Consider the following 24745-nt stretch of genomic DNA (forward strand, 5'->3'; position numbering starts at 1 on the left):
CGCCACCTGCGGTTACCCGTGCCAGGCCACAGGCGGCGACGGCGGCTCGGCTCCACTCGCAGCGGCGAGCAGTGTGCCTGCGCCACAGTAGGCAGGCGGGGCCTGTGTCACTGAGGGCGATGGGGAGACGCGCGGCCTTGCCGGCATTTCTGGCCGCGCTGAAGGATTAGCGGCTCCCAGCCGAAGCCGAGCCCAGCGGTCTCATTGACGAAACGCACAAAACAGATCTGCTACCCGAGAGAAACCGCGTAGCTTTGAGCCGGTTAACAGCCCGGGCAGTCTTGCCGGTGCCTGTTTACTCGGGAGTAAATCCCGCTGTGTTCAATGGATGGCAAACTCACTTGGGAACTTCTGGGTGATAATTCATGGCTCAAGAGCCGAACTGGGGGCGGGGGGGGGGGACTGGCACTGCCATATTTAATATACCATATTTGTTAAAACGATGCTTGAATTGGGGTGTTTCATGCCTTGCATCAGATAAATAAGCTGTAAATCACGAAACTTATGCCGGAGTAAATTTCGTTCGTATTTAAGGTGCCGCTGGACTCCTGATTGATTATGCTCTGCATCTGTACATTTGAATTATTTAAAAGTGAATTATTTACAAATACATATTTGATGTTAAGTATAGGTCCTTGCTAGCTAAAAATTGAAACATTTTGTTTATAGCTCAGGTTTAGGTCATGTAAGGTGACACCATAATAGCCCGCACTGATTCAAAAATAATATCCTTTGCGGAAATGTTCTTCGATAAATTAACTGTTTCTGCCGCTTTCATTTCTCTGCACTTTTTAAAAAAATGAATGAATATGTAATACTTCTCGTCTATTGTGAAATACAACCAGTTTTGTTTCATGCAGTTGAGATAGGAGGTGCTGCCATGGTTAATGCTACTTGGACATATGCAGGAAGTATTACGTATAGCATGTCCACAGCAAAATATACAGAAAGCTCTGCTCTTCAAGAAGTTACTTGTGCCTATATTACAATCATGGTAGAACTGTAATGCAAACAGTATATTGTATGTGTGCACATTTATATATGACAGCCTCTCCCTATGGGAAAAAAACTACCCAAACAACTGAGTTCTTCCAAAATTTACCAGGGACGCCATTTTCATGGCAGTTATTTTAAAATTAGCTGTGTGAAGTAAATTTGACTGCTCTCCCAGATAAAGTTGTTTCAAGAGGATACCTAGAGGGTTGAGGCAGAACCAGCTAAAGAGAAAATGCAGCATACCAGTTTTCAAATCCAGATGCAGAATGGGCACCTGCTGCTGCCTTACTAACATGTTATGTGGGATAGATAATGGTTTGAATACATACTGACTATTTTCCAAGGCATTTATTTTCAAGACAGCAAAACCACTTCCATCATACTCAAAGGATGCATTCAGACACCACAACAAGTTGACATTAAGCTAGGATGAGTACGAACTCAGCTTGTCGCCAGGCTAGTGAGCATGGCTCCCTTTTTGCGCAGAGAATCCTAAAAATAGCTCTAGTTACTCATAATGTATGAGTGCATGGGTTAAATAAAATTAGATTTCCCCCCACAAATTGGGATTCTAAACTAGAGTTTAATCTTCAGTTAACCTGTGCTCCTGCATTTGTACATTTTGGGTAATAATGAGTTAAGTTTGTAAAAGGGATTCTCTGAAAGAAGGAAAGAAAGAATCATGCACATAAGCACATCCTGGCTTAATGGTGGTTTACCGTGAAGTCTGAATGTCGTCAAAATGATACATCTGTCTTCATTCTAAATTAACTGGATCCCATGACTGGTGACTATGGCATGTCTTTTCCTGTGAGGGAATATTGTCACACATGTCACCGTCACCTATTAGATAATGCTTGTGATATGTGATCCTTCAAGTAAATGAGCCAGATACTATTGCAAGGACAATTTTGTAATGTCCACTAGTGATTGTACTACATGTAGTACATTTGTACCTAGAACCACAGCAGTTGTCAAGTTGAAAACTCTCAAAATCAAGTTGAAACTGTTAAAATCAAGTCGAAAACTTAAAACTGTTAAAATCAAGTTGAAAACTGTCAAAATCAAGTTGAAAATTGTTAAAATCAACACATTGTGTACTATAGATGTTCCAGTTCTGTTGCATGCTACTGACCCTGCTTGCTAATGTATGGTCAGCAGTGCTATCATAAGAATTGTAAAGTGATATCACAGAACATACTATTATTGAAAGAACTTTGCCTAAGACACTACGAAAAATGTAAAGTGTTATTATTAAGCAAGTGGGGAGAACATTTTTAATTTTTTCAAATCATTACCACTTGCATTTTGATCAAATGTTTGCCAAACCAGCTTACAAGGATACCATACAAAATACTTCCTCTTACATCTTGCAGTTCCTGGTCAGCTGGCAGTTAGAGCACAGCTCTTTCTGGCAGGGAAAAGAGAAACAAGCTCACTGCAGCATGTTGTTTTCTGACTGATGGAGGGGGCAGGTTGGTATTCCCCGTTCCTTTATTGTGCTTGGGGGTGGGGGATGCAAACTCCCAGTAGCCCTCAGAACTATGGCTAGTGATACAGGCCAAAGTATCTCATCTCTCATGTCTACTGTCCCTGATACTAGCCGAGCTGAAAGCGGAAAAAGCATAGCTCCAAGCATTACACAAGAAAGCTATTTTCTTGAGGGATAATAGTTCATTGATGCTGCCAGCAAGTGCCAAATGTGTTCTTGCCCACTTGCCAACAAGCAAATAAAAGAGGGAATTGAGGATAAATTGCTCACATTGCACAAGCTGTGAAATGTTTCAGCCTCTGATATTTTCAGTGGTTTTTCATCTTTGCTTGCTTTCTCCAAGTTTTGTAATAAGCAACTTGTGCAATTCTAGGCTTTGTCTCAGACGGAAAAGCCTGTGTTTACCAATGTAAATATTTTGCTTTTACATAGGCATAGCCAGTAAATAACAGTTTCCTAAAATTACAGATTCACTAGCTATATTATCCTATATTTTTATAAATTGTACCACTGTGTAAAGTTATAGTGACCTGCTTGGAATTCTATTGGTCTTCCTACAAGTAACCTTTCAACATGGCTATTTCTAGGAAGAGAACAGATTCTTCCTGCTAGCCAAAGAACAGCACAGCCCCTTATAAGGATCAAAATCATAAACATAAAAAATCTCTTTCATAAATACTATTTGAATAAACATTTGTTCAACTTATAAAACATCAAGAAGTCTAGTTGTAAAAACTAACACACCAAGAATAATGGCACACATTCAGCTTATTAGTGGAAAGGATTTTTTTTCATAAATGTAAAGTAATTAAAAACATCATTAAATAACTTTTCCTAATTAAGCATTATCTTTGGTCACATAAAGAATATTGAATGGTTTTAGTCTCGTTATTTTTCCCTGTATTGAATTTTTCATATGCAGTTGTGTAGGAAGGCTTGAATACGTACCCAAAGTTCAAAGGCTGTTTACAGTATTATGATCAACATTAATATTTCAGGAATTAAAATTTAAGTATTACATTCTTAAAATTGTTTATCTATTAAGAACGTATTTACGTGAGTTTGTTCTGATATGACAGCCCTTTAAATCTCTTCAGTTTCAAATATGCTTTGGAATCCATCAAACGTTTCAAACAAATCTAAAGTGGGGGAGGAAGTTCTCAAGTAGTCCAATAATAGAAGTCTTTCACTTCAGTTGTCATAGCAGTAAATAATTCTCTTTTTCTTGCACATTTGATAGACTAAAAATTCTGCTGATGTAGGAGGTTGCCTGTCTTCTACAGTCTATATAATTTTTTTCTATATGTGCAGTTTGTAGAAATTATACCATGACTACAGCAGGAAGCCTTTTAATGATGATTCTGGAGCAAATGAAATATATAGGAAGATGCAGATATAAAGTAGAATATGGGAAACTAGGATGATTGTGTTACCTGGCAGCAGGGCTCATTTCAAAGGGGGAACGCACAGGAACGCAGTTCCGGCAGTTCCCCAAAGAGGTCACATGTCAGGTGGCCCCGCCCACCCAACTCTCGGCCATTTTGGGCCTGTTTCAGCCCGGATTGGGGATGAAACGGCCCACATCGGGCCTCTGACGGGTGGTAGATCACTGTCCCACTCAGCAGTGGCCCGATCCTGACCATTTTGGGCCCCTTTTTGGCCATTTTCAGACCCTTTTTGCCATTTTGGGCCCAATTTCGGCCCTGAATGGCCAGGATTGGGTCCAAAACAGCCAGGATAGGTGACGTCAGGGGTGTGTGGCATATGCAAATCAGTTATGCCAATGACACACTTCCGGCGATGTCAAGGGGTGTGGCATATGTTAATGAGTTATGCTCATGAGTCCCTCCAGCTCTTTTTCTATGAAATGACCCCTGCCTGGCCGGACAATGTTTAATTAAAACCACAGATCTGTAGCTCATATTTAAAGCTTTTCATTTGTTTTTAAGTTCATGCAATGCCTAATAGATATGCAAATCACTATATTTCAAGTAGCTTACTTATATAGACTTTAACTTTTCTATCTTTGAGGACTTATCAAATATTTTAAAAGTGGTCATGCTGCTGTTCTACAGAAATCTCTGCATGTACACATAGTCAAACAACAGGAGATCAGTAAGTTGTGTTTTCAGAATAGTGACCCATTGGGTAATGGGAATAATCCAAGAAATCAAGTGAAGGGATCAATCAAGGTTAACATCAAGGAGATGATCCTCTGAATACTACTTTACTTTTTAAAAAAATATAAATTTTAACAAGTAAACTTTTAGTAACAAAAAGTATATCCTACTTTGAAGGAAATTCAGATCACAAGAAAAAGGCTATGTTATTAAGATGAAGCAATGCATAAGGTTCACTCCCACCCCACGCCATATTTAAGCAGAAAATGTTTCCCTTTGTTTATGAGGGATGGAATAATTCCCATTGTTTTTCACGGTGCCATTCTAGAGGGGCCGTGACAGGGAAGTTTTTGGGGAGACAGGGCTGCTGCTGAACGGGGAACTGTAAAGCCGTAGTATGTGAGTGGAACATTGCGTACTGCGGTTGGGATCCCAGCCATTGTTCCCAATGCAGTATAAAAACTTGACTTAGGCAATATCCTTCTGTGTAGATCATAGAGAACATAGACTTTTTATGTTAAATATTACTCCTCTTTGCTACTAAATCATTATATGGTCTTTTTTATAGTTGCTTTAGTGGTGTCTTCTCAATCCTTAACAATATTTATGGCATTCTACAGGCCAAGTTCTGAATTCTTTGCTTACTAAAACTCCCACTGAAGTCAAATATGAATGTACAAGGAATAAAGGTTTTGGGCCTAATAGGGTAATATATGTTACAGTGTTCACTTAAAACCTAAGAGCAATTGAATTATGAAGACACTGAAGAAAATGAAGTACTGACTTCATGAAATTTTATGGTGCCTGGTTAGCTTTTGTATAATCAAGTGTCCACCTTCTTTCAGAACCTCATTAAGCTTTTAGGACACTTATTCCATTTGGCTGCTTATTTCATGTTTCAGCATTTACAAAAGGAGAGAGGACTAAACTCTAATTCAAAGCTGCAGCATCTGTCCATGGTATCTTCAAAAAATAAAAAAAGAACATTAACATTTTTTTTAAGCTGCAATTATTTAATACTTTGATTTTTAAGAAGACTTACCCCATCAAAGATTTGTTGTTTCTATTGATCATTAACACCAAATAGATGTCATGATTTATACCAGTGGACCTGCGGTGCAACTGGATATAGAAGAGCAATAATCACTTCTCTCTGGAACTTCATTTCATGTTTGGAAATCTGCGTGTGATGTATTAACTTGATCCAGGAGTTCATAGCTGTAGTGTTATGACTGTGGTAAGAAAGTTATACGACTTGGAGCAGCTTTTTAACACAGAGCTGAAGAAAAGATATGAAGACAGCTTCCTCCTCAGACATTAACAACAGTTCCCTGGATGGTCCTTTTCTGGACGATGGCAATCAGACAGCGTTTTCTCAGCCTGGCTGGCAAATAGCTCTTTGGGCTATCACCTATTTATCCACAGTCATTGCGTCAGTTGTAGGCAACAGCATTGTCATTTGGATTATCCTCTCTCATCGACGGATGAGGACAGTTACCAACTACTTTATTGTTAATTTGGCTCTTTCTGACCTGCTCATGGCTGCTTTGAACACAGTGTTCAATTTCATTTATGCCTGCCATAACGTTTGGTATTTTGGCGAGGGATTCTGCCGGTTTCTTAACTTTGTTCCTATTACAGCAATGTTTGTGAGCATTTATTCTATGACTGCTGTTGCTTTTGAGAGGTAAGAAATGCAAGTTTGGTATTATACTTAAAAGACTGGGCTGAAGGAACTGGATAAATTTACCTAACATTTTTAAAAAATGAAATCTCCAGATGTTTTTCTAGCAGAACAGATATTTACATATGCAGATCATTTTAGATAAAAAATTCTTTTTAGAATGTATAAACTAAAACTAAATTATTTGACTTTATCCTAAAGTTTTGAGTTTCATGAAACTCCATATCCAGAGTTGTGTATACTCCATGCTAATCTTTTTTTAAAAAACAGTTCTATTCCAGTATAATTAAAATTATGTGAATAGTTTATATTACAGAAATCTTATTTTGCATGGTTTATCTGATTAGTCATAATGGGAGAGAAAAGGAGCCTTAAAGAGCACTAAAAACTCACCCCACCATGAGTACAAGACATACTTCATAGCCTCCTACCTTCTGATATTTGTTCCAAGCCTGTATGTGCAGTCATGATAACTAGAACCTTTTTTTTTTCTCAAAGCATGTAAGTGTACTAAGATTTCCTAGATACTGAATTTTCAGCCAGGAAACAAATTATGTACTTGTGCAAGATCACACACAAGGAGGCCGACCATAGGAGCTCCCTGGTCCACCAGATCAGACCTCTAGAACAGTTCAGCCTGCTCTTACCCCTCAGTTCTTACTGCAGAAGTGGAAGAGAACTGTGGAAGGAATGGTGGGATGTGACATTATGACTTGCTGGCAAGCTTCTTTGGAGAAACAAGGCAGTAACCTACTGTCCATCAAATGAGCATTCCAAGGGAGTAATCCTAAACAAGTCTAAGCTCAGGAGTAAAGTTGTTTATTTCCAGTTCAGGTTAATTTATTGTGAACTGCTTATACTTTTAGATAAAGTGACCTATACATATTGGACACAGGAAATAAATAATGCAGCTAAAGCAACTTGTTACATAATCAAGTGGATCCAGTTTGTGTGAAAAAAATTAAATGTCATTGTGATGAAGAACATGATTCATACACTGATATGATTTCTGTGTGCTACACAAAAAAATTTCAGCTTGTTGAGGAATCTGGACTTTTTGGAAGAAATATAGAGAAAATGACGTGCTCAGGAACAATTTTGTCCAGTACTCGAGAGTGCTCAGGAGCAATCATGTCCATTACCCATGTGATCTCTGAACTTCACAGGTTACCCAGGACTTTGATAGGATTTTCTAGTCAGCAAGGGAAATGTCAGGAAACAGTAAAGATCCATCTAGGAGTGTGCAATTCAGATTCAGAATTCGGTAAAAAACACTAAATTTTATCTGATTCAGTAAAATTTGGCATTACTGAACTTAAAAGGGATTACCAAGTTTAAGTTTACCAAATTTATTCAATAAACTTTGAAAATTGCAGCTGGTCTGTTTCTTGCTGTTCCTTTGCTGTTATTTGCTAAGGAACAGCAAATAAACACTGCTTCCCACCTTTTAAACCTTTGACCAATGTGATTCTCAAGAAGGAGAGTGCCTTTTTAAACTGCCTTGCAAAGAGTTAAATTAGGCAGGCTTGCCTCTGTCTGCCTCCATTTTGCTCTGGCCTGGAGATTGAGAGATACTGCCTGGCTTGCTGCTGGCTGCTGGCTGCAGTGAGTGAATTTCTGGCAGTGACTGCTGCTGCCTGTGCTGAGATCAGCTGCACCTGCTGCTGCCTGGTTTGAGAGTCTCTCTGGGGGGAGGGGGTTGGCCTGATATCTGAGAGGGACAGTGTGTGGGTGGCGGGGGGCGGGGTTAAAGTTTTTTTTTACTTTGCATTTTTAAAACTGCTTTTTGCTGAGTATGAGATGCTTTAATTGGTCTTTTGTGGAGGGCACTTTGGTTTGAAGTTGGTTACTGTTCATTTTGCTGCTTGTTTTTCAGGGAAGCGTCTTTTTTATTTTATTCCATAGTGGGTGATCCTGTTGTGGGTGTTGTGGGTGTTTTACAGTTCCAATTAAATTCACCTTAGTTTTGTTGGTTGTTCTTTGGGAAGAGGGGCTGTTTTCCCCTGTTGTTGATGCTTGGGGTCCTGTTTCTTTATAGTGTTCACTGTTTTTCCTTGGTGTTTTCTGCTGCCATAAGTTTGGTTTTGTGCTGAATTGTTGGTTCAGGACTGTTGTTCTTCTGGTGGAGGTGTTTGTTGGGGTGTTTAGTTCAATTTAGTTTAAATTACCTAGTGGTGTTTAAGTGTACTTTCAGGAGTAGGTTGCCTGAAAAAATAGTAGATTTTGCTTGCAAAATGCCACCCCCAGCCCCCTGGATAGCCCCCAGATAGATTTCCCCATAGGGAATAATGGAGATTGGAGGTGGCTGGGGGCAACTTTGGGGAGGCTATAAAGTGCCCCCAGGGTCCAATCTCCCTGAAACTACAGGGGAGGGGCTTTAGAAGACAGTCAGGAATTGGTCCCCTGAAAATTTGTTGGATTTTGCTTGCAAAATGCTACGCCCGGCTCCCTGGATAACCCCAAAGTTTTCCCCATAGGGAATAATGGAGATTGCAGGTGGCTGGAGGCACCTTCTTTGGGGGGCCAGCTCCATCAGCAAACTCAGAAACTGTTGGGCAACAAGGTGGGAAGTACACCAACAGAATCTATATGCTGTTCTAGTCTCCAGCACCCTCATATATAGACTCAAAATTGGGACAAAGCACTTCCATGCATGCCAGTTACCAGATCAGCCTCCTTGTATTAATTAAATCTCAGATAAGTGGAGCCTTACTATGAACTTTTCTGACATTCAGCAGCAGCACTTTTAAGCTTGGGACATCAGCCAGATTACTTGTGCCCTCTTGGTTGAGAGGCAGCAAAAACAAACAGCACAGACAAGATTACAAAAGCCTGCCCACTCACAACAAAGAGAAAGGATCAAAAGAGTACAATATTGACAAAATATGAACAGCTTTACCCCACATACAAAGTATAAACTAGTAATACAAAAGGTAACAAATGACACAGAACAAACTGTCCTGCACCCTCACACACAAAGGAAAAGAAAGAAATCTAAGAACTAACAACCACACCCTTCCTGCAAAGCAAAAGAAAAGGTTTAAAGAGGACAATTCACAGGCAGACAATTTAAGTTGGAAAGAGCCATCCTAACTACTAAAAACAATAGAAAGAAACCATAGCAGCTAAAGAGGAAACCAATGGAAAGATATAATAGAAGAAATCTGCAAAATTAACTGGTAAAAAACAAGAGCAATCTATGCAGAATCCTATTCAATCTGTGTATTCATTGGGGTTTACTCCAAGGAAAGTGTCCTTAGGATTGTACTGTACTTTGTATTGTCGAAGACTTTCACGGCCGGAGAACGATGGTTGTTGTGGGTTTTCCATCATACTGTACTTTATTTACTTGCCTACACACCATCAGTCCCCAAACTATTCCATCCCCTCTCTCTAGTCTCTTGGAACTACCTACCTTAGTACCTGGATATTCTGTCCAGTCTTTTAGAGATATTTGTATTGATGTTGGCAATAACATTTAAGTGATTCCATTCTGTATAGAAGTAAGGCTTCTTCAAGACTACTGTTTCCTAGTTCTTCACAAACTAGGGTGAAATAGAGAAATTATGACAATCCCAAAATGCAAAAATTACCTCACAGGTATAGGTGATCTGTACTATTCTGAATGTAGTCAATGCAGCTAACTTTTTTCCACCTAACTTTTTTCAGTCAAATCTTTATTCTGAACAAGTTACATGAATGGTGGGAGGGGGAGTCAGTTGACAAACTCTATTCTGCTTCAACACTGGAAGTATACTCCTATTGAGCATATTGAGCAACCTGAAACATACATTTGAATAAACACACATGGGAGACTGATTTGTAAGTAAACATAGGTTCTGACAGTTGGACTTTGGTTTGAATTCTGTTAACATGGAGGGGAATAAAGGTTCGGTTAAGCATTTGTTCAGGCTTGGAGACTCCCCATGTTAAATACCTCATTCAGAAAATAATTATCTGTAAAGTGAAATGATCGACCTAAAACTTATTTCTTTAATATAATGTAACTTCAATGCAAATGGTTTCTCACAAATCAATAATGAGTAAGGTGGAATTAACAGAATTTTGATTCAACTGCTATACTCTATATATAGCTCCAGAATATCAGTGTTTTAATATTTTTCATGGAAAGTTCCATTCATCTCCACAAGCTCCATGAACCTTCAGCAGACATTAAAATGTCTTTGAGTTCTCCACTTTTAGCATTTTTATATGAGCCTTTGATCACATGCAAATCATTTAAAGGAAGTGACTCATAACCCACAATGCAGGAAATATCCAAATATTCACCTATTGTTAATAAGAGGACAATGCTAAATAACTTTTGTCCCTAATCAGAAAAGGACAATTTAGAAAGATCCTGCCAATTTCTTCCCAAACATCCTTCACCTACAAATTCTCTTTGGAAAATACCCAACATATTACTCCACAAGAGCTGTTTCCATAACAAAATGAAATTATATTATCACCTTGTAACTCCTGTGAGTGAATCACTATACTCAACAGTAAATTGACTGGCCCTGAACCTCAGACAGAGCAGGGGTTACTACCTACTCAAGAGACCCCACCCCCAGGTATGCAAGAAAATGTGATACAAATTAACCAAAAAGGGGGAAGGGGTAATTAATGGGCCCCTGAGGAGTGAAAATGTTCCAGAAAGGGTGTGGAATGTTAACAAGAGATTGTGATCAATTTAATGTAAAAGCATCTTCCCTGTATATTTTGAAGGTCATTTTTTTAAATTTTGCAAACACAGCTATTGCCTTATCAAGGAGGAAAAGATGGGGAGGACGTAGCCCTTTCCTCTCCTGCTATTTTCTTTCTTGCAAAAGCCACAGTGAGCTGCTTTTGCCAGCTCAAGCCTCTTAAAGAATACCAGAGAGAAGATTTTGGAGGGTGAGGCTGGAGATTTCCAAATTATTTCTTCACAGTTCTTTACTAGCATACAGTTCCTAACCTTTGAACGAGCAACTTCCCAAATGTTAAACCAAGGTTTAAAGCACTGTATTTCTCCCCATTCTAATTCAGTATCATATACAAATTTGTGCCTCCATTGTTATCTCACAGGGAGATCACAATCCTTGAGAGTATTTCCATGACTAATAAACTGGGACTTCGTATAATCTGACTGCTAGAAAGGTCTGAAAATGGGACATTTTTACTTCTGTTATTTGAAGTACTAGTTCACAATTATTAGTTTACAATCATAACAACATGATAAACCTGTTGGTTGTGATGAGCAATAAAACAGCTGGTCTGCTGTGCTCATGCACGTTCTTCCTTCTCTGCTTGTGCACAACTGAAAATTTCCTTCAATCCAACTCCAGTTTGCCATGACATCTGAATGCAGGTGCCCGGGAAAACAAGAGTTTGTTTCTTCCACACAAATCAAGATTCTCAACTGGGATTAAACTGTGGTTTAAACTGGCAAAATGCAAGCTATATTTACTAGTGTACAGATAAAGCAACTGATTTGAAGACAGTAATAGTTGGTAGTACAAACAGTAATAAATCTGTTTTGAGAAAGAGCAGTGACTTTCTTTTAGAAACTGCTTTTCCTGGCTTGAAATCAAGGACTTTTTGTAATGGATATATGGTGTATATCCTTACAGCTTGCCAAAAATTCTGTCTTAAAAAACACCCCTCTGCTTTAGTTTATTTTCTTCTCTTGACATTTAATCTTTGGTGATTCTCGGAAAAGCACCTATAAAACATTTTTTTTAAAAAAAGCAACATTGAATTTCCAGTTTTATAAAGTATAAGGTCTATTCCATAATACAATTGACCTCAAATTTTAACTTTGATGCTCAGAAACAGAAAGACACAGGTTGCTGTTGCTATTTTTGTTGTTATTATTGTCGACGTTAAAGTCAATCCACGCTGTATCCAAACTAGGCTTTGGGAGCACACCTAAGCAGATCTTCTCAAAAGTAAGTCCTATTTTATTCAATGAAGATGACTCCCAGGAAACTGTTCTTCAGATTGCAACCTTTATGTAGGAGATGCATGAATACTCTGATGTTTTAAAAACTGAAAAGCAAACACAGGAGGCAGCAAGTTGAAGCAGAAGACATGGGCTGCTCATTCTTCCTCTCCCACTAGTGTCCTCTCAAAGTCGTCCTTCGCCAGTCGCTGGTCTTCCAAAAGGGGAAAAAATTAAGATTCTCTGCTGTGGATGGGAAAGCTGCTGGGATGGACCAGTTGTAAGCAGGAAGGTGAAAGAATGGAAATGTTTAAACAGCCCCGCCCCCACTCTTCTGCTCACATTCATAACCTCCCCAAGGCTCCTTTTCAGGGAGAGATTATTCATACATCTCTTCTGCTAACATCTAGTTTGGTCAGTGATCCTAAAATACTGAATGCTGTAATTTTCAGTTCTTTTGGTTAATAACTGCCATACAAAAGCATTTTCTTGCTTTTGTAATAACGTAGCACTGAAGCTACAGTTTTCTACTGGTATTACGCAATGGGACCACAGCACACGCTGAGGTCCCATTCACCTGTGCTCTTTGCAGAATGAGAGCTGCGTCTGCATAGTGCAATCCCATGCTGCAAAGGTGTGTATGTGTAAACAACATGCTGCAACATGGGTGGGACAAATCACGTTGGCCTTTTTCATCCTAATGAAAGGGAAGATGATCAGGTGAGAAAGATCCATTTGAAGGTCCCTGTGCAGATAATCATATTATTCTCATAATCATAGTGGGATCATAGTAGAAGTCGTTCTCACATGCATGCATGTAAGCAAAGCATGCTTGGCTAATGCAACTGTCCGACACATATGTGTACAGGAACAGATGTTGTGATAACTAGAGAATTGAACTGTGAACAACAAAACCCTCCAAACCTGTTAGATAAATAAAACTGCCACCTTTCTATACCGGCAGCAGCTACACCTGTTTAATTTTTGCCTTTTATGCAGCTGTCAGACCTCTGTAAAGAAAATAGTTAAGAAGCCTGTGGTTCCTCCTTGGAGCAGTTTACAAAAATACACAATAACATCTTGTTATTTTTATTACATTAGCTAATCTCTTTTTCCATTTAGACTTGACATCTCCAGCTAGGGAAACTCCTGGAGACTGGTGATAGTGCTTGGGGAGGCAAGGGAACCACTTCAAGCCCTAAATATGGTGAAGAGGCAGTATAGGAGTTAAATAAATAAATAGAATCCATCCCCTCCCCCCCAAAACTGCCACTTCCTCCAGGGGAAATAATCTGGGTAGTTTGGTGATTAGTTGTAATTCCAGGAGAATGCCAGAACACCACAATTTTTATGATACTTGTTGCATTAATTACTACAGCTTCTAAATAGCTATGTGGAAGCAAAAATAAGTAGTGAATTTATATAGCAAGAAAAAACACTACAAAAGCTACTGACCTGGATAGCCCAGGAAAGCTGGATCTTGTGGAAGCAAAGCAGGGCTGGCCTTGGTTAGTAATTAGATGGGAGACTTCTAAAGAAGACCAGGATAACAATGCAGAGGCATGGCAAATAGGGATCCCAGGTCCCACCCTCTGCCCCCTACCACCACTCACCTAGCTGGCGGGGGGAGGTAGGGGAATAGGCCTCCTAGGCACACTCCTAGGTGCAGTATGACAATGTCACTCCTGAGAGTGATGTCTTTGTCCCACCCCACACTTCGCAGGGGGCTGATTTGGGCCCCAAACAGGCTGAATCGGGCCCATTTGGGGCCCAAATCAGTCCACTGCAAAGCGCGGGAGCACTCCCAGCCCCTGCACAATGACATCACTTCCCAGAAGTGACATCACTGTGCCATCCCAGGAGTGCACATGCACAAAGTGCGTGCACATGAAGACATCCAAAAAAAGTGAGCACCAGGTTCCCCCTTCTTTCTGAGAGGGTAAGGGGACCTGGCAACCCTATCGTAAAGCACCTTTCTTAATCTCTTGCCTTGAAAATCCCAGCAGAGGTCATCAGAAGTCAGCTAAAACTTGATGGCATTTTCTACCACTACCATCTTCTCAATAATGCTATTCATTTAGGTACTCCCTAGAATTATAAATACTACCCATGACATAACAAAAGCTATCAATTCTTGGGGAAGGTATCAACACCAATAATTTAACTGCATTTATGATAAAAAGTCATTTTTCTCCCCGTGGCTGCAGTCCTAAGTACACTTGAAGGGCACTAAAACCCACTGACTAAAATTTGACATTTCCGAGTAGACCTGCTTAGGCTTGCTCCCTGTATGTCGCACAATAGAAGGTGCTACTACTGTTACAAAGCTTATTTATACAAGAAGACATAACCCTCCGAATAATGCATCAGTCAGCAGTCTAACAGGTGTGGGAGAATAAGCATTACAGCATGGCACTGTGACTGCTGGAGCAAAAGTGCTGGAGAGTGCTTGCAGAAAGGGGAAAATGACTCATAAACATTTCCAGGACTAAATAAATAAATCAGGTCTGTTAGGAACATAAAGGGAAAATAATGCCTTGAAGGCCACCCCAATTGCCATTTAGACCGTCATTCTGACCCTGCAGAGACAGCATTAAGGAATAAATTTATGAGGAATTGTTGAAAATTGTATGTGGAATAATTTAAAAGAGGCTGGACATTTTCAAAATGATTTGAGTAATTCAGTTTCAGTGAACTCTGCCTAGTTTAATTGGCTGCTGCATATGGAGGCTACTATAAACAGCCTTTCTGTGGTATTTGCTCAGTGCAGCAAGCTGTTGCACATTTGCCCATAGTGAGATAGCTCCCCATAGATATCTTTCTTCCTCATTTGGTTTCATGTTTCTTTCTGGGAAGTGTGGTTGGCCACAGAGACACATCAAGTGGAAGTGACAAGTCCGCATGATAAAAACAAGGGCAGTTTCCATACCAGCAGCCTCCTTGTGTCGGCCATCTTGTGTTGGCCATGCTTTTAGCTGTGAAGTAGTGGCATGGTAGATGTAGCAGGTCATTAAGATGGATATAATCAGTTATCTGTGCCTAATTTCACAAAAGCAACATATGACATCTATAATCAACTGCGTGCCTTATTAAAATAACTTAGTATGTTTTGTACACATGTAGAGAGGCCTGCATATTTTAACCAGGAATTATTTTACTATTAAAATGAGTGAAGCTCTGCCTTGAGCAGCTGGATTGGGGCACCGTTAAAAAAGACAGCAAACAATCACTTCACCATGTTTCAGAAACAGGCTGAAGGGCTCTATGAATTAGAGCCCATAGCACTATGAATTCCACCATTTATTTGTACGTAAGTTAAATGTATAACTTAATTAGTGATAATAATGTTAAAAAAGCAAATGCAAAAAACAGAAAAGGGGCATGGATTGAATTTGTTCTCGCGATTATGTCAGTTGGAGTGTTTTTCATTACTCAGTTTAATAATTTCTCTCTTTTTTAATTTAGGTACATGGCAATCATTTATCCCTTCAAGCGAAAGCTTTCTGCAGGGAACACCAAAGTGATCATAGGAGCAATATGGCTGGTTGCTTTTGGACTTGCCTTCCCACAGTTCTTCTATGCAAAAATTATAATTGATAATGGAACAACAAAATGTGTGATTGCGTGGCCAGATGACGCCGGACAGAAGCATAAAATGACGTAAGCAATTCCCAACAGTTTAAACCAGGGCTTTTTTTCAGCTGGAATGCAGTGGAACAGAGTTCCGGCACCTCTTGAAAATGGGCACATGGCCGGTGGCCCCGCCCCCTGATCTCCAGACAGAGGGGAGTTTAGATTGCCCTCCGCGCAAACCACATACAGCACTATAAATCCATACTCAGACTCCAAGATGTAAGAGTGAACTACAGAAAGCTGGGTGGGGGTTGCTAATCTGGATAAGAGATGCAATGCTGGGGAAGGTGTGGGGGAGATTAACTCTTCCTCCTCAGGATCCCCTGACTGAAAATGTCCCTCAGGCTGCTTTAAGCCCTAGAAAAGAAGAACGACAGAACTCAGCCAAGGCTGAGGTGGGGGAACATTTATATTTATGACTAGCAACCATGCCCGTTGTGTGAAAAAATACAATGAGCTCTAGAAAACTGATTTGACAGGCCCCTTCCCAGCAGCAAGCGGGCGCTTTGCAGTGGCCTGGAGACCAGAGCAGGAGGGCACTGAGGGGAGGTGCAGGGAGGAGTGCTTAGGCTGTCAATTCGGTGGGCACCCTCCCAGCAGCAAGCAGGCGTTTTGCAGCAGCCTTGAGGCCAGAGTCTCCAGCAATGCACCTGTGCAAGGATAAAGAGTGAGTTATCGCCAATATGGCTTGCCTTTTATATAGTAGGATTCAGGAACTGATGCAGGGGGAAATTTTAAAACCCATTTTCCCCAGTACCACAGCTCCAAGACTCGATTAAGTGTGATGGCACCTTCTAGAGTTCAACATGAAATCATATTATACCACTGAATTACTGCAGGTTTTTATGTTTTCAAAGTGGGAGCGCCATTTCATTTTCATCCCAGCAGTGTTCTGTGCAGCCTTCAATCTTTTTTCTTATATGCAGAAAAGATTAATTAATGGCCCACACAGCATGCCTTATGCTGCATCGGAAGCCTGTAGCAATTGGCAGACGGAGGCTGATTTCACACAGGGATTTTCCTGCATGTCCACCTATGGAGGGGGGGGGGGCTTCCATGAAAATCATGCTCAAGTCACTTTAAAACGGCAGCCACAAGGACGCTATCACATCTTATTTGGCCTTTAGCTGTAAAGGAAGAAAAGTAGGTTTTCAAGGCCACAAGGGAGCCCTGTTCGATAGCATTGTCACTTTGTGGCAACATGATGCTGGGCGGAGCAGGTGGAGGGGGCAGGCAGGGATAGCAGCTAGTGGTACAGTGATGTGGTACCACACCACTGGTACACGCAAACACTGTCCCCACTTACTTTCACCCCACTCACTGCTGCTTCCACTGCATGGGCAGCTTTTCTAGCCCTCTTAAGGAAACAGCCTGAGAGACTTTTCAATCATGTACAAAAATATCTTTTTCTCCCCTTCCTTCTTCTTTTGCTTCTAGCTTGATGCAGAGTTCTGTGAACCTGAGGGACTGGTCAACTTGTAACTATTTTGCTCACTACATTATGACATTTTGGTTTGTCCTAATAAAAGGACTGCACCAATTAATTATTTATTAAGCCTGCACCAATAACAATTATTGGAGATGTTGGATTTGTTCAGATGGACTCATGCATTTGCCTATACAAATGTGCTTATAATACTGTTTTACAAGGCAATCATTTTTCTTCCAACACCTCCAAGCTGCAGTTTATAGTCTCCATACAGTTTATAGAGGACTCCCAGGATTTGGTTCTGTGTTCTGTCAATGGAAAATACACACAACCAAAGCTTATACTGCATCTCAGGAGTCAGGACAAGTCTACATAAACAGTAAAGAACTCATATGGTTAAAAATTGTTCTGGACTATATCACTTTAGACTATAATGTTGGGGTTCACTGCCTCCCCACAAAGAAACAAAATCCCTGCAGACTGAAATCTAGCATTTCATTAAGAAGAAGCCTGTACTCTGAAGCCTAGTTTTCTATGTGCAGAGATCGTTGTTGTTTTAATTGTAATGGCGGGCTATAACTGTTTTAATGTCCATAACCCTCTTGAGCCTGTGAGCTCTGTTGGAATGTTGAGAAAGGGTAGTGGGAAGCACCATAAAGGACTGCCATGGGAGGTGAGACCAATCACAAAATGGCTCCCGGGGGGATGCAAATCACAGACAGCCAGATCTTACCACCTTTTCTGATGACAAAAGAGAGAGGAGGGGCTCTTTCTGACCACTGAAAATGCTATGGCAGGTATCACAGGATCAAAAGCTGCAGGGGGCTGCAGGGAAGATAAGAACTGGACAAGATGTAGCAGAAAACCCCAAATGCTTGGGCAACCAAGTATCCTTCTATGACAACTGTCTGAATGGGTGCTCCCTGAAAATGCAAACGTTGGTATCTTCTGGATTCTGATGCCACTCTTGCTTCAATGAGGTTGAGGAAAACCGAGATTGGCTTGTTGCTTTGGGGAAGATGCCCTTAGGGGAAAGTAAGTGGGTGCCAGGAAGCACATCAGTGAGCAACAAGAGACCCGAGGGCACCATTTGGGGAATCACTTCTGTCAGAAGTTGAGGGATACAGCAGAAGCATCACTGGTAAACGTAGCATAGTGACTGAGTGGCTGAGACGTGAATCAGCACTCTGTGGTTTGAATCCCACCACTGCCATGAGCTCAGTCAATGGCCTTGGGTAAGCCGCTCCTCTCAGTCCCAGCTCCCCAGCTGTATTGTGGGAATAACACTGACTTTATTTACCACTCTGAGTGGAGTACTAATCTGTCTAGAAGAGCGGTATATAAGCCCAATTATTATTAAAGGCATTTGTTTGTATCCCAAAAGCTGATTCAGTTATCTGTGGGTGCTTTAAGCCGCATGATAATTCACTTGCCTCTTTCTTTTCAGGTATCATGTTACAGTGATTGTTTTGACTTATTTGATTCCTCTCATGGTGATGTTTGTCACATACAGTGTAATAGGAACAACTCTGTGGAATAATTCTGTTCCTGGAGATCAAACTAACAAGGTCTACTACCAGCATCAGATTCTGGCCAAAAAAAAGGTTAGTAGTTGTTATGAGCGAGTAATAGCTGCCTCTAGTGAAATAATAACAAGAATATGGGCTGAAGACTGTAGTGCTGCGAAGTTTCACTTCCATTCCCAGAACGGATGACAAAATGGTTGTGCTTCAGACCAAACCCTGCCCTTTTTGTTCCCCCTTCAGCAACTACTCTGGGAATATCCCTTTTAATCAGAGCAGGATTGGTGAGGGAAAGGAAAAGGATAAGCTTCAGGATATGTCCCAGTGCCCTGTCTACAAGGAAGTTAGAAGCAAATATCAGGCCTTGATGTTTATGGATTGTGACTATTGGTTTAGTGCAGTGAAGGTCACACATCCGCTTACCTTAGAAGTATCAAGAGCTGCTGTAGCATAGTAGTTAAGTAGTTTGGCTGCAAATCAGCGGTCTACTGGTTCAAATCCCACTACTGCCATGATCTTAGTAGATGGCCTTGGGTAAGCCACTCCTCTCAGCCCCAGCTCCCCAGCTGTATTGTGGGGATAATAATAATACTAACTTGTTCACTGCTCTGGGTGAGGTACTAATCTGTCTAGAAGAGTGGTATATAAGCACAGTTGTTATTATTATAGAAAAGAGAGCTTTGCATGCTTTTGTAGTGGTGAATTTTGACCAAATAACACTTTTTTTGTCTTCAACAGCTGAATTTGGTATCCCTAGCTGCCAAGTGCCAGAGTATCTTTGGAAATTAATACTAAAGGGTCAGCTGCAGCTATGATTTAGGGTTCTACAAACCCAGGGGCATTCCCAGCTTGCCGAAAAATCCAACCTAAAAAAACGCATCATAATTTGGAGCTTTAGAAAAAGTTAGTGACATCTGAATTGCAACAACAACAACAACAACAAAGAGCCACTTATCAGGAACATTTGGGATTGCTACAGAAATCCCAAATGGTGCACAAACGATAACAGTGACCAGGGAGTGCAAACAGAACGAAGAGCTAGAGCCTGGGCAGGGGGGGTGAGATCCAGTGGGAGGGACAAGCAAATAGGGGGGACAAGAGAGCCCACAGTTATAGGGGAAACCCAGTCTGGCACTGGGAGTAGAGAAGATAGAATCAGTGATAAGAAATGGGGGAAATGAGATTATGCCCCCCCCAGAAGTCCTCAATGGTCCATCCCTTAATTCCTAAAATAGAGAAGGGCTGCGTCTACATATCATTGGATGTTGTTGCATTCAATCACTCATTCATCTCCTGGATTGGCTTGTCCACAGAAGAGGTGGGAGGGGGGAGTTATGAACGACTGCTATAGCACAACAATAGTGCAATATCCATCGCTGTGTATATGCAGCCAAAGATTGTAAATCGCCATGTTAGTCCTTCTAAAATATTCCCCAAACAACAGTAGTTATAGACCATCAAAGACTGAGTGCTTCATGAGAGATCTCCAGGGCACATGCAAAAAGAGACTCCACAACTGACACAGCAGTAAAACATTCCTTTCCCTTTTTCAGTTTGTCAGGACAATGGTTGCTGTTGTGATAACATTTGCCATCTGTTGGTTTCCTTACCATCTCTACTTCCTCTTGAATTGTTTTTGGAAAGACATTTATGAGCAGAAGTACATTCAACAAGTGTATCTGGCAGTCTTTTTTCTTGCCATGAGCTCCACAATGTACAACCCAATTATTTATTGCTGTCTTAATCAAAGGTTAGTAGCAAATGCATGAAAGGGGGTGCACATTGAGTGGGACTATAGCCAGTTACATGAAAATGTTCCACATTTTGTCTGCATATTCACTGCACTAGTTCCCTGTTTGTATTTGTTATCATAGACTAACACCTCTGGAATTATTTACATGTAAATCCAGCATTACATTTCAAAAAACCAAAGCAGTCAGGGACCAGCCCAGACATGGGTGGCATAACCAGATCAGGAGAAAAGCTAAAGGCAAACAGCTGGGGAAAAGTAAACATGTCTGGTGAGACAGAGGAGAGATAAGCTCCAGGGAGGGTCAAAGCAGAGCAAGACAAGAAGCTGCAGAAAGACTATAGTTAAGGGCAGGGCTTTTTTTCAGCAGGAACGCGGTGGAACGGAGTTCCGGAACCTCTTGAAAATGGTCACATGGCTGGTGGCCATTTTCTCCGAGGGCAACCCACTGAGTTCCACCACCTCTTTTCCCAGAAAAAAAGCCCTGGTTAAGGGTCTCTAACAGAAGTTGAGCAGCCTGGCCTTTTCTGACTGGTGTGAGGAAGGAGGTCAAGAAGCCTTAAGAAATCGAGGCAGAGTGATTCCTGATCCTGACATAGTAGTCATGGTGGAAAGAAAAATACTTGCATGTAGTCATAATTTCAGAGTAAGCTTCAGCAGAAGGAAAGAAAGGCCATTTTTGTTGCTGTGGTCTGATACTTCCATGAAATGGAGCTGCCTCATTAATCTGCCTCTTTCTGAACACAGATATTCACAGAAGAAAATAGTCCCTTGAAATATTGTCGAAGGCTTTCATGGCTGGAGAATGATGGCTGTTGTGGATTTTCCGGGCTGTATAGCCGTGCTACACCTCTGAAGATGCCAGTCACAGCTGCTGGCGAAACGTCAGGAACTACAATGCCAAGACCATGGCTATACAGCCCGGAAAATCCACAACAACCATAGTCCCATGAAATGTTTCTAGTTGATGTATTTTCCTAAAAGAAAGACAGCCCTGAATGTGAGACAACCCACCCACCCAAGGTTATATGCAAAAAAATTTAATTACTATATGTATCTGTAACTAGCATACAAATTTAAGATAACCCTCTGTTTTTCTTGACTACAATTTTGGGGGTGGAGGGCTAATCTTCATTCCAGAGAACTATGATATGCGGGGGTGGAGAAAACCAATTCCTTCAAAATGCTGAGGTCATGAAACAGGAACAATAGAAAGCAGTGGTAGTGTAGCACATGGGTTTAGGAGCCTGAGCAGGGGGGAGCATTCATTTCCTCAGATGTTGATAGCAGCATTGAACATTCCTCCTTTCCTTGCCTTTCAAGAACATCTGCCCTTTTTCTCCTAGTTGTCTTACACAGGTTTATACTGTTGTGGACTTCCTGTCCAATTACTCTGATTTGTTTCCTATGCTCAAAGAGTGTTCATAGAAAAGCAGTGTTGTATAGTGGTTAGAGTGCTGGTATAGGATCTGGGACAACCAGGTTTGAATCCTCACTCTGCCATGGAAGCTTGCTGGGTGAGTTTGGGCCAGTCACAAACACTCAGCCTAACCTACCTCACAGGGTTGTGGTGGGGATAAAATGCAGGAGTCAAGAATTATGTAAGCCACCTTGGGCTCCCTCATAGGGGAGAAAGGTGTTATAAATAACTAAATAAGTGAACAAATAAATTAAAGGTAGCAGATGTTTCCTCAATGGGAACTAGTTCTCAAGCAATGGTCCCTCCCCAGATAGCCCTTATCAGTGTCTTGTTCAAGGACCCACCAAACCCTTTCTATAAGCTGAGGGGAAGAAGGCAGGTTTTTACACCTTCCAGAGCATCCCGGGCTCTTCTCCGACCTTTCCCAAATCTACTTTCCTCTGCTTTAAAAAAAATCACCATTCACTAATTACATCCAAATTAATTTATATATTGTGATGACCAACATCTGAAAGTGCAATGTGCTAATAATAAATAACAATGTACAATGATCAATAAACATTATAACATTCATATTGTGACATTCATGTCATTTTAAGGCAACTGGCCAAAGATTGGGAGTACCAGTATCTGGGATCCTATTGTGGAGGAAGAGAAGTAAAGATTTTCTAGTCAGGCCCGGTGCCAGGTTTTCTGGCGTCTGAGGCCAGGGGCAGCTTCAGTGCTGTTGCTGCCCCCATGCACGCATGCGTGCACCTGGACTGTGTGATGATGTCATGCAGCAGGCAGCTGGGACAGCGTGCGTACATCCTCTCAGCCATCCCGCTCAGTTGCTCCGCACACCGCTCTGGCAGCCTGCTGCGCCTGGCCTGCAGCTGCTGTGCCCAGCCGGGAGCATGTGCTGGTGGTGGCAGCAGCAGTGGCAGCAGCGGCACCACAGGGCAGCTGAATGGGAGGGCTGGGAGGCTGCAACAGCTGCAGGCCAGGTGCAGCAGGCGGCCGGGGCAGTACATGGGTGGCTTCTCAGCCCTTCAGTGCTGCCACTGCTAGCTCTGCGGCATGCGCCCCGCCCCCAGCACTCCCTCTGGTGCCTCAGCGCTCAATGCGGCTGCCAGACCTGCCTCTATGGATGCGCCAGCCCTGTTTCTAGTACCAACTGGCTTTGTAGACTGCTGCTGTTTGGGGACACTCTTGAAAAAGTTTGCTTGAAACAGGAGACAAGCTGGCAACCTGTTGAGCACTTCTTCACAGCTTGGGAACCTCTCCAAGGCGAGATGTGGGGGGGGCCGCCAGTCTTTGCTTCCAGCTGGGAGTTGGGCGCCACGCAGACACTCCTCCTCTGTCTGGATTCTGCTTCTGATTAATACAAAGGAAGAACTGTTGTCACTGCATATTATACAGAGACTATTTAAGATTCTTCGGACTCCCAATCTTTGGCCAGTTGCCTTAAAGTGACATTCATATTGTTATAATTGCTTATGGAATATTGTTATTTGTTGGATGTGAATGTAATGTAAATACTGTAATATTTATTGATCATTGTACATTGTTATTTATTATAAACACATTGCACTTTCTAGTCATCACAATATATAAATTAATTTGAATGTAATTAGTGAATGGTGTATGTAGCACTTTAAAAAGTTCTGAGCAAGCATTTACTTACGGCAGTTCCTTATTTCCTCATCTGGTATACTCCGCGGCACTCTAGTGTTTGTTTGTTTCATTAGAAAAAATCACAGCAAAGCCTGGATGGCTACCATGTGAGTCGGAAAGTACACATTATCCCAATTCCACCCACGCAGCAGCCTTTTCCCATGCAACAACCATTTCCTCTTCCTGTCTCTTTTGTAAATAAGCAGTTGAACATTATTATATTGATATACTATTATACCAATATGTGTATCAGATTCCTTGAATTCTCAAGTTTCATTTTTAAAAAAGGCCGTAGCCCCTTTAATTGCAGAGATAAAAATGGGAAAGGACATGATCTTCACAAGGATAGAGTCTAGCGATTTTTTTAAAAAATGAAAGCTAGTTATTCAGAGAAACTGATTATATATGTATAAGGTATATCGATACAATGCTATTCAATTTCCAGTTTAAAAACTGCTGGGGAAATTTGCTGACGCTGCCATTGCACTGTATCAGCAGCTGCACACCAGCAACAGGTCAGGGAGACTTCATAAACCTGTCCAGATGTAGGGAATACAGTGAGCTGGGAGTGGCTGAGTCAGAACAGAGGGGAGGGAAAAAGTTGTGAGGGAATGATTAACAACTGTCTTGCCGTAATCCCAATTCAAATCAGAGACCTAGAAAGAGGAAAAAATGCTTAGGATGGAAATCCTAGTGTCAGATGTATTTTGACTCTCAGTTCTTTTCTGACAAACGCATGATGTTACGTTGAAAACATTCACTGTGTTGTTATTCCTTGGGAAACAGAGATCACTTCTTTCAGTGTCTGTCATGTAACACATGGTTCATGTTTGTGCCCACGGACAGGTTCCGCTCCGGCTTCCGGATAGCTTTTCAGTGGTGCCCATGCATCCAAGCAACCCCCAGAGACAGACTTAACTTGACCAGTCCCTTACCTTTGCACAAGTTACAGAGAGAGCAGCTCTCCAACTTTCAGACAAGCGCTGAAACAAATGTAACTAATAATGACAAGGTATCACACATATTGTTGAATTTGCTATTTTGATTTTTACGCTAATAATTTGAACGGTGTCTAAGGATATTACTTTATTGTAGGTTTACAATTACTGCGGAAGCTAG

The 24745-nt window shown here is 41.3% G+C and overlaps 1 protein-coding gene across 1 annotated transcript; it reads left to right on the top strand.

The window, feature by feature from the left end:
• The first annotated feature begins 5900 nt into the window (after positions 1-5900).
• Positions 5901-24745, top strand: TACR2 (tachykinin receptor 2). Its single transcript, XM_054983953.1, has 6 exons — positions 5901-6295; positions 15681-15875; positions 18725-18881; positions 20354-20550; positions 24473-24638; positions 24722-24745. Exons 1-6 carry the CDS (start codon positions 5901-5903, stop codon positions 24743-24745), a joined length of 1134 nt encoding a protein of 377 aa, XP_054839928.1.

The sequence above is a fragment of the Eublepharis macularius genome, chromosome 6, assembly GCF_028583425.1.
Source record: "Eublepharis macularius isolate TG4126 chromosome 6, MPM_Emac_v1.0, whole genome shotgun sequence".
NCBI classification, from domain to species: Eukaryota; Metazoa; Chordata; class Lepidosauria; order Squamata; family Eublepharidae; genus Eublepharis; species Eublepharis macularius.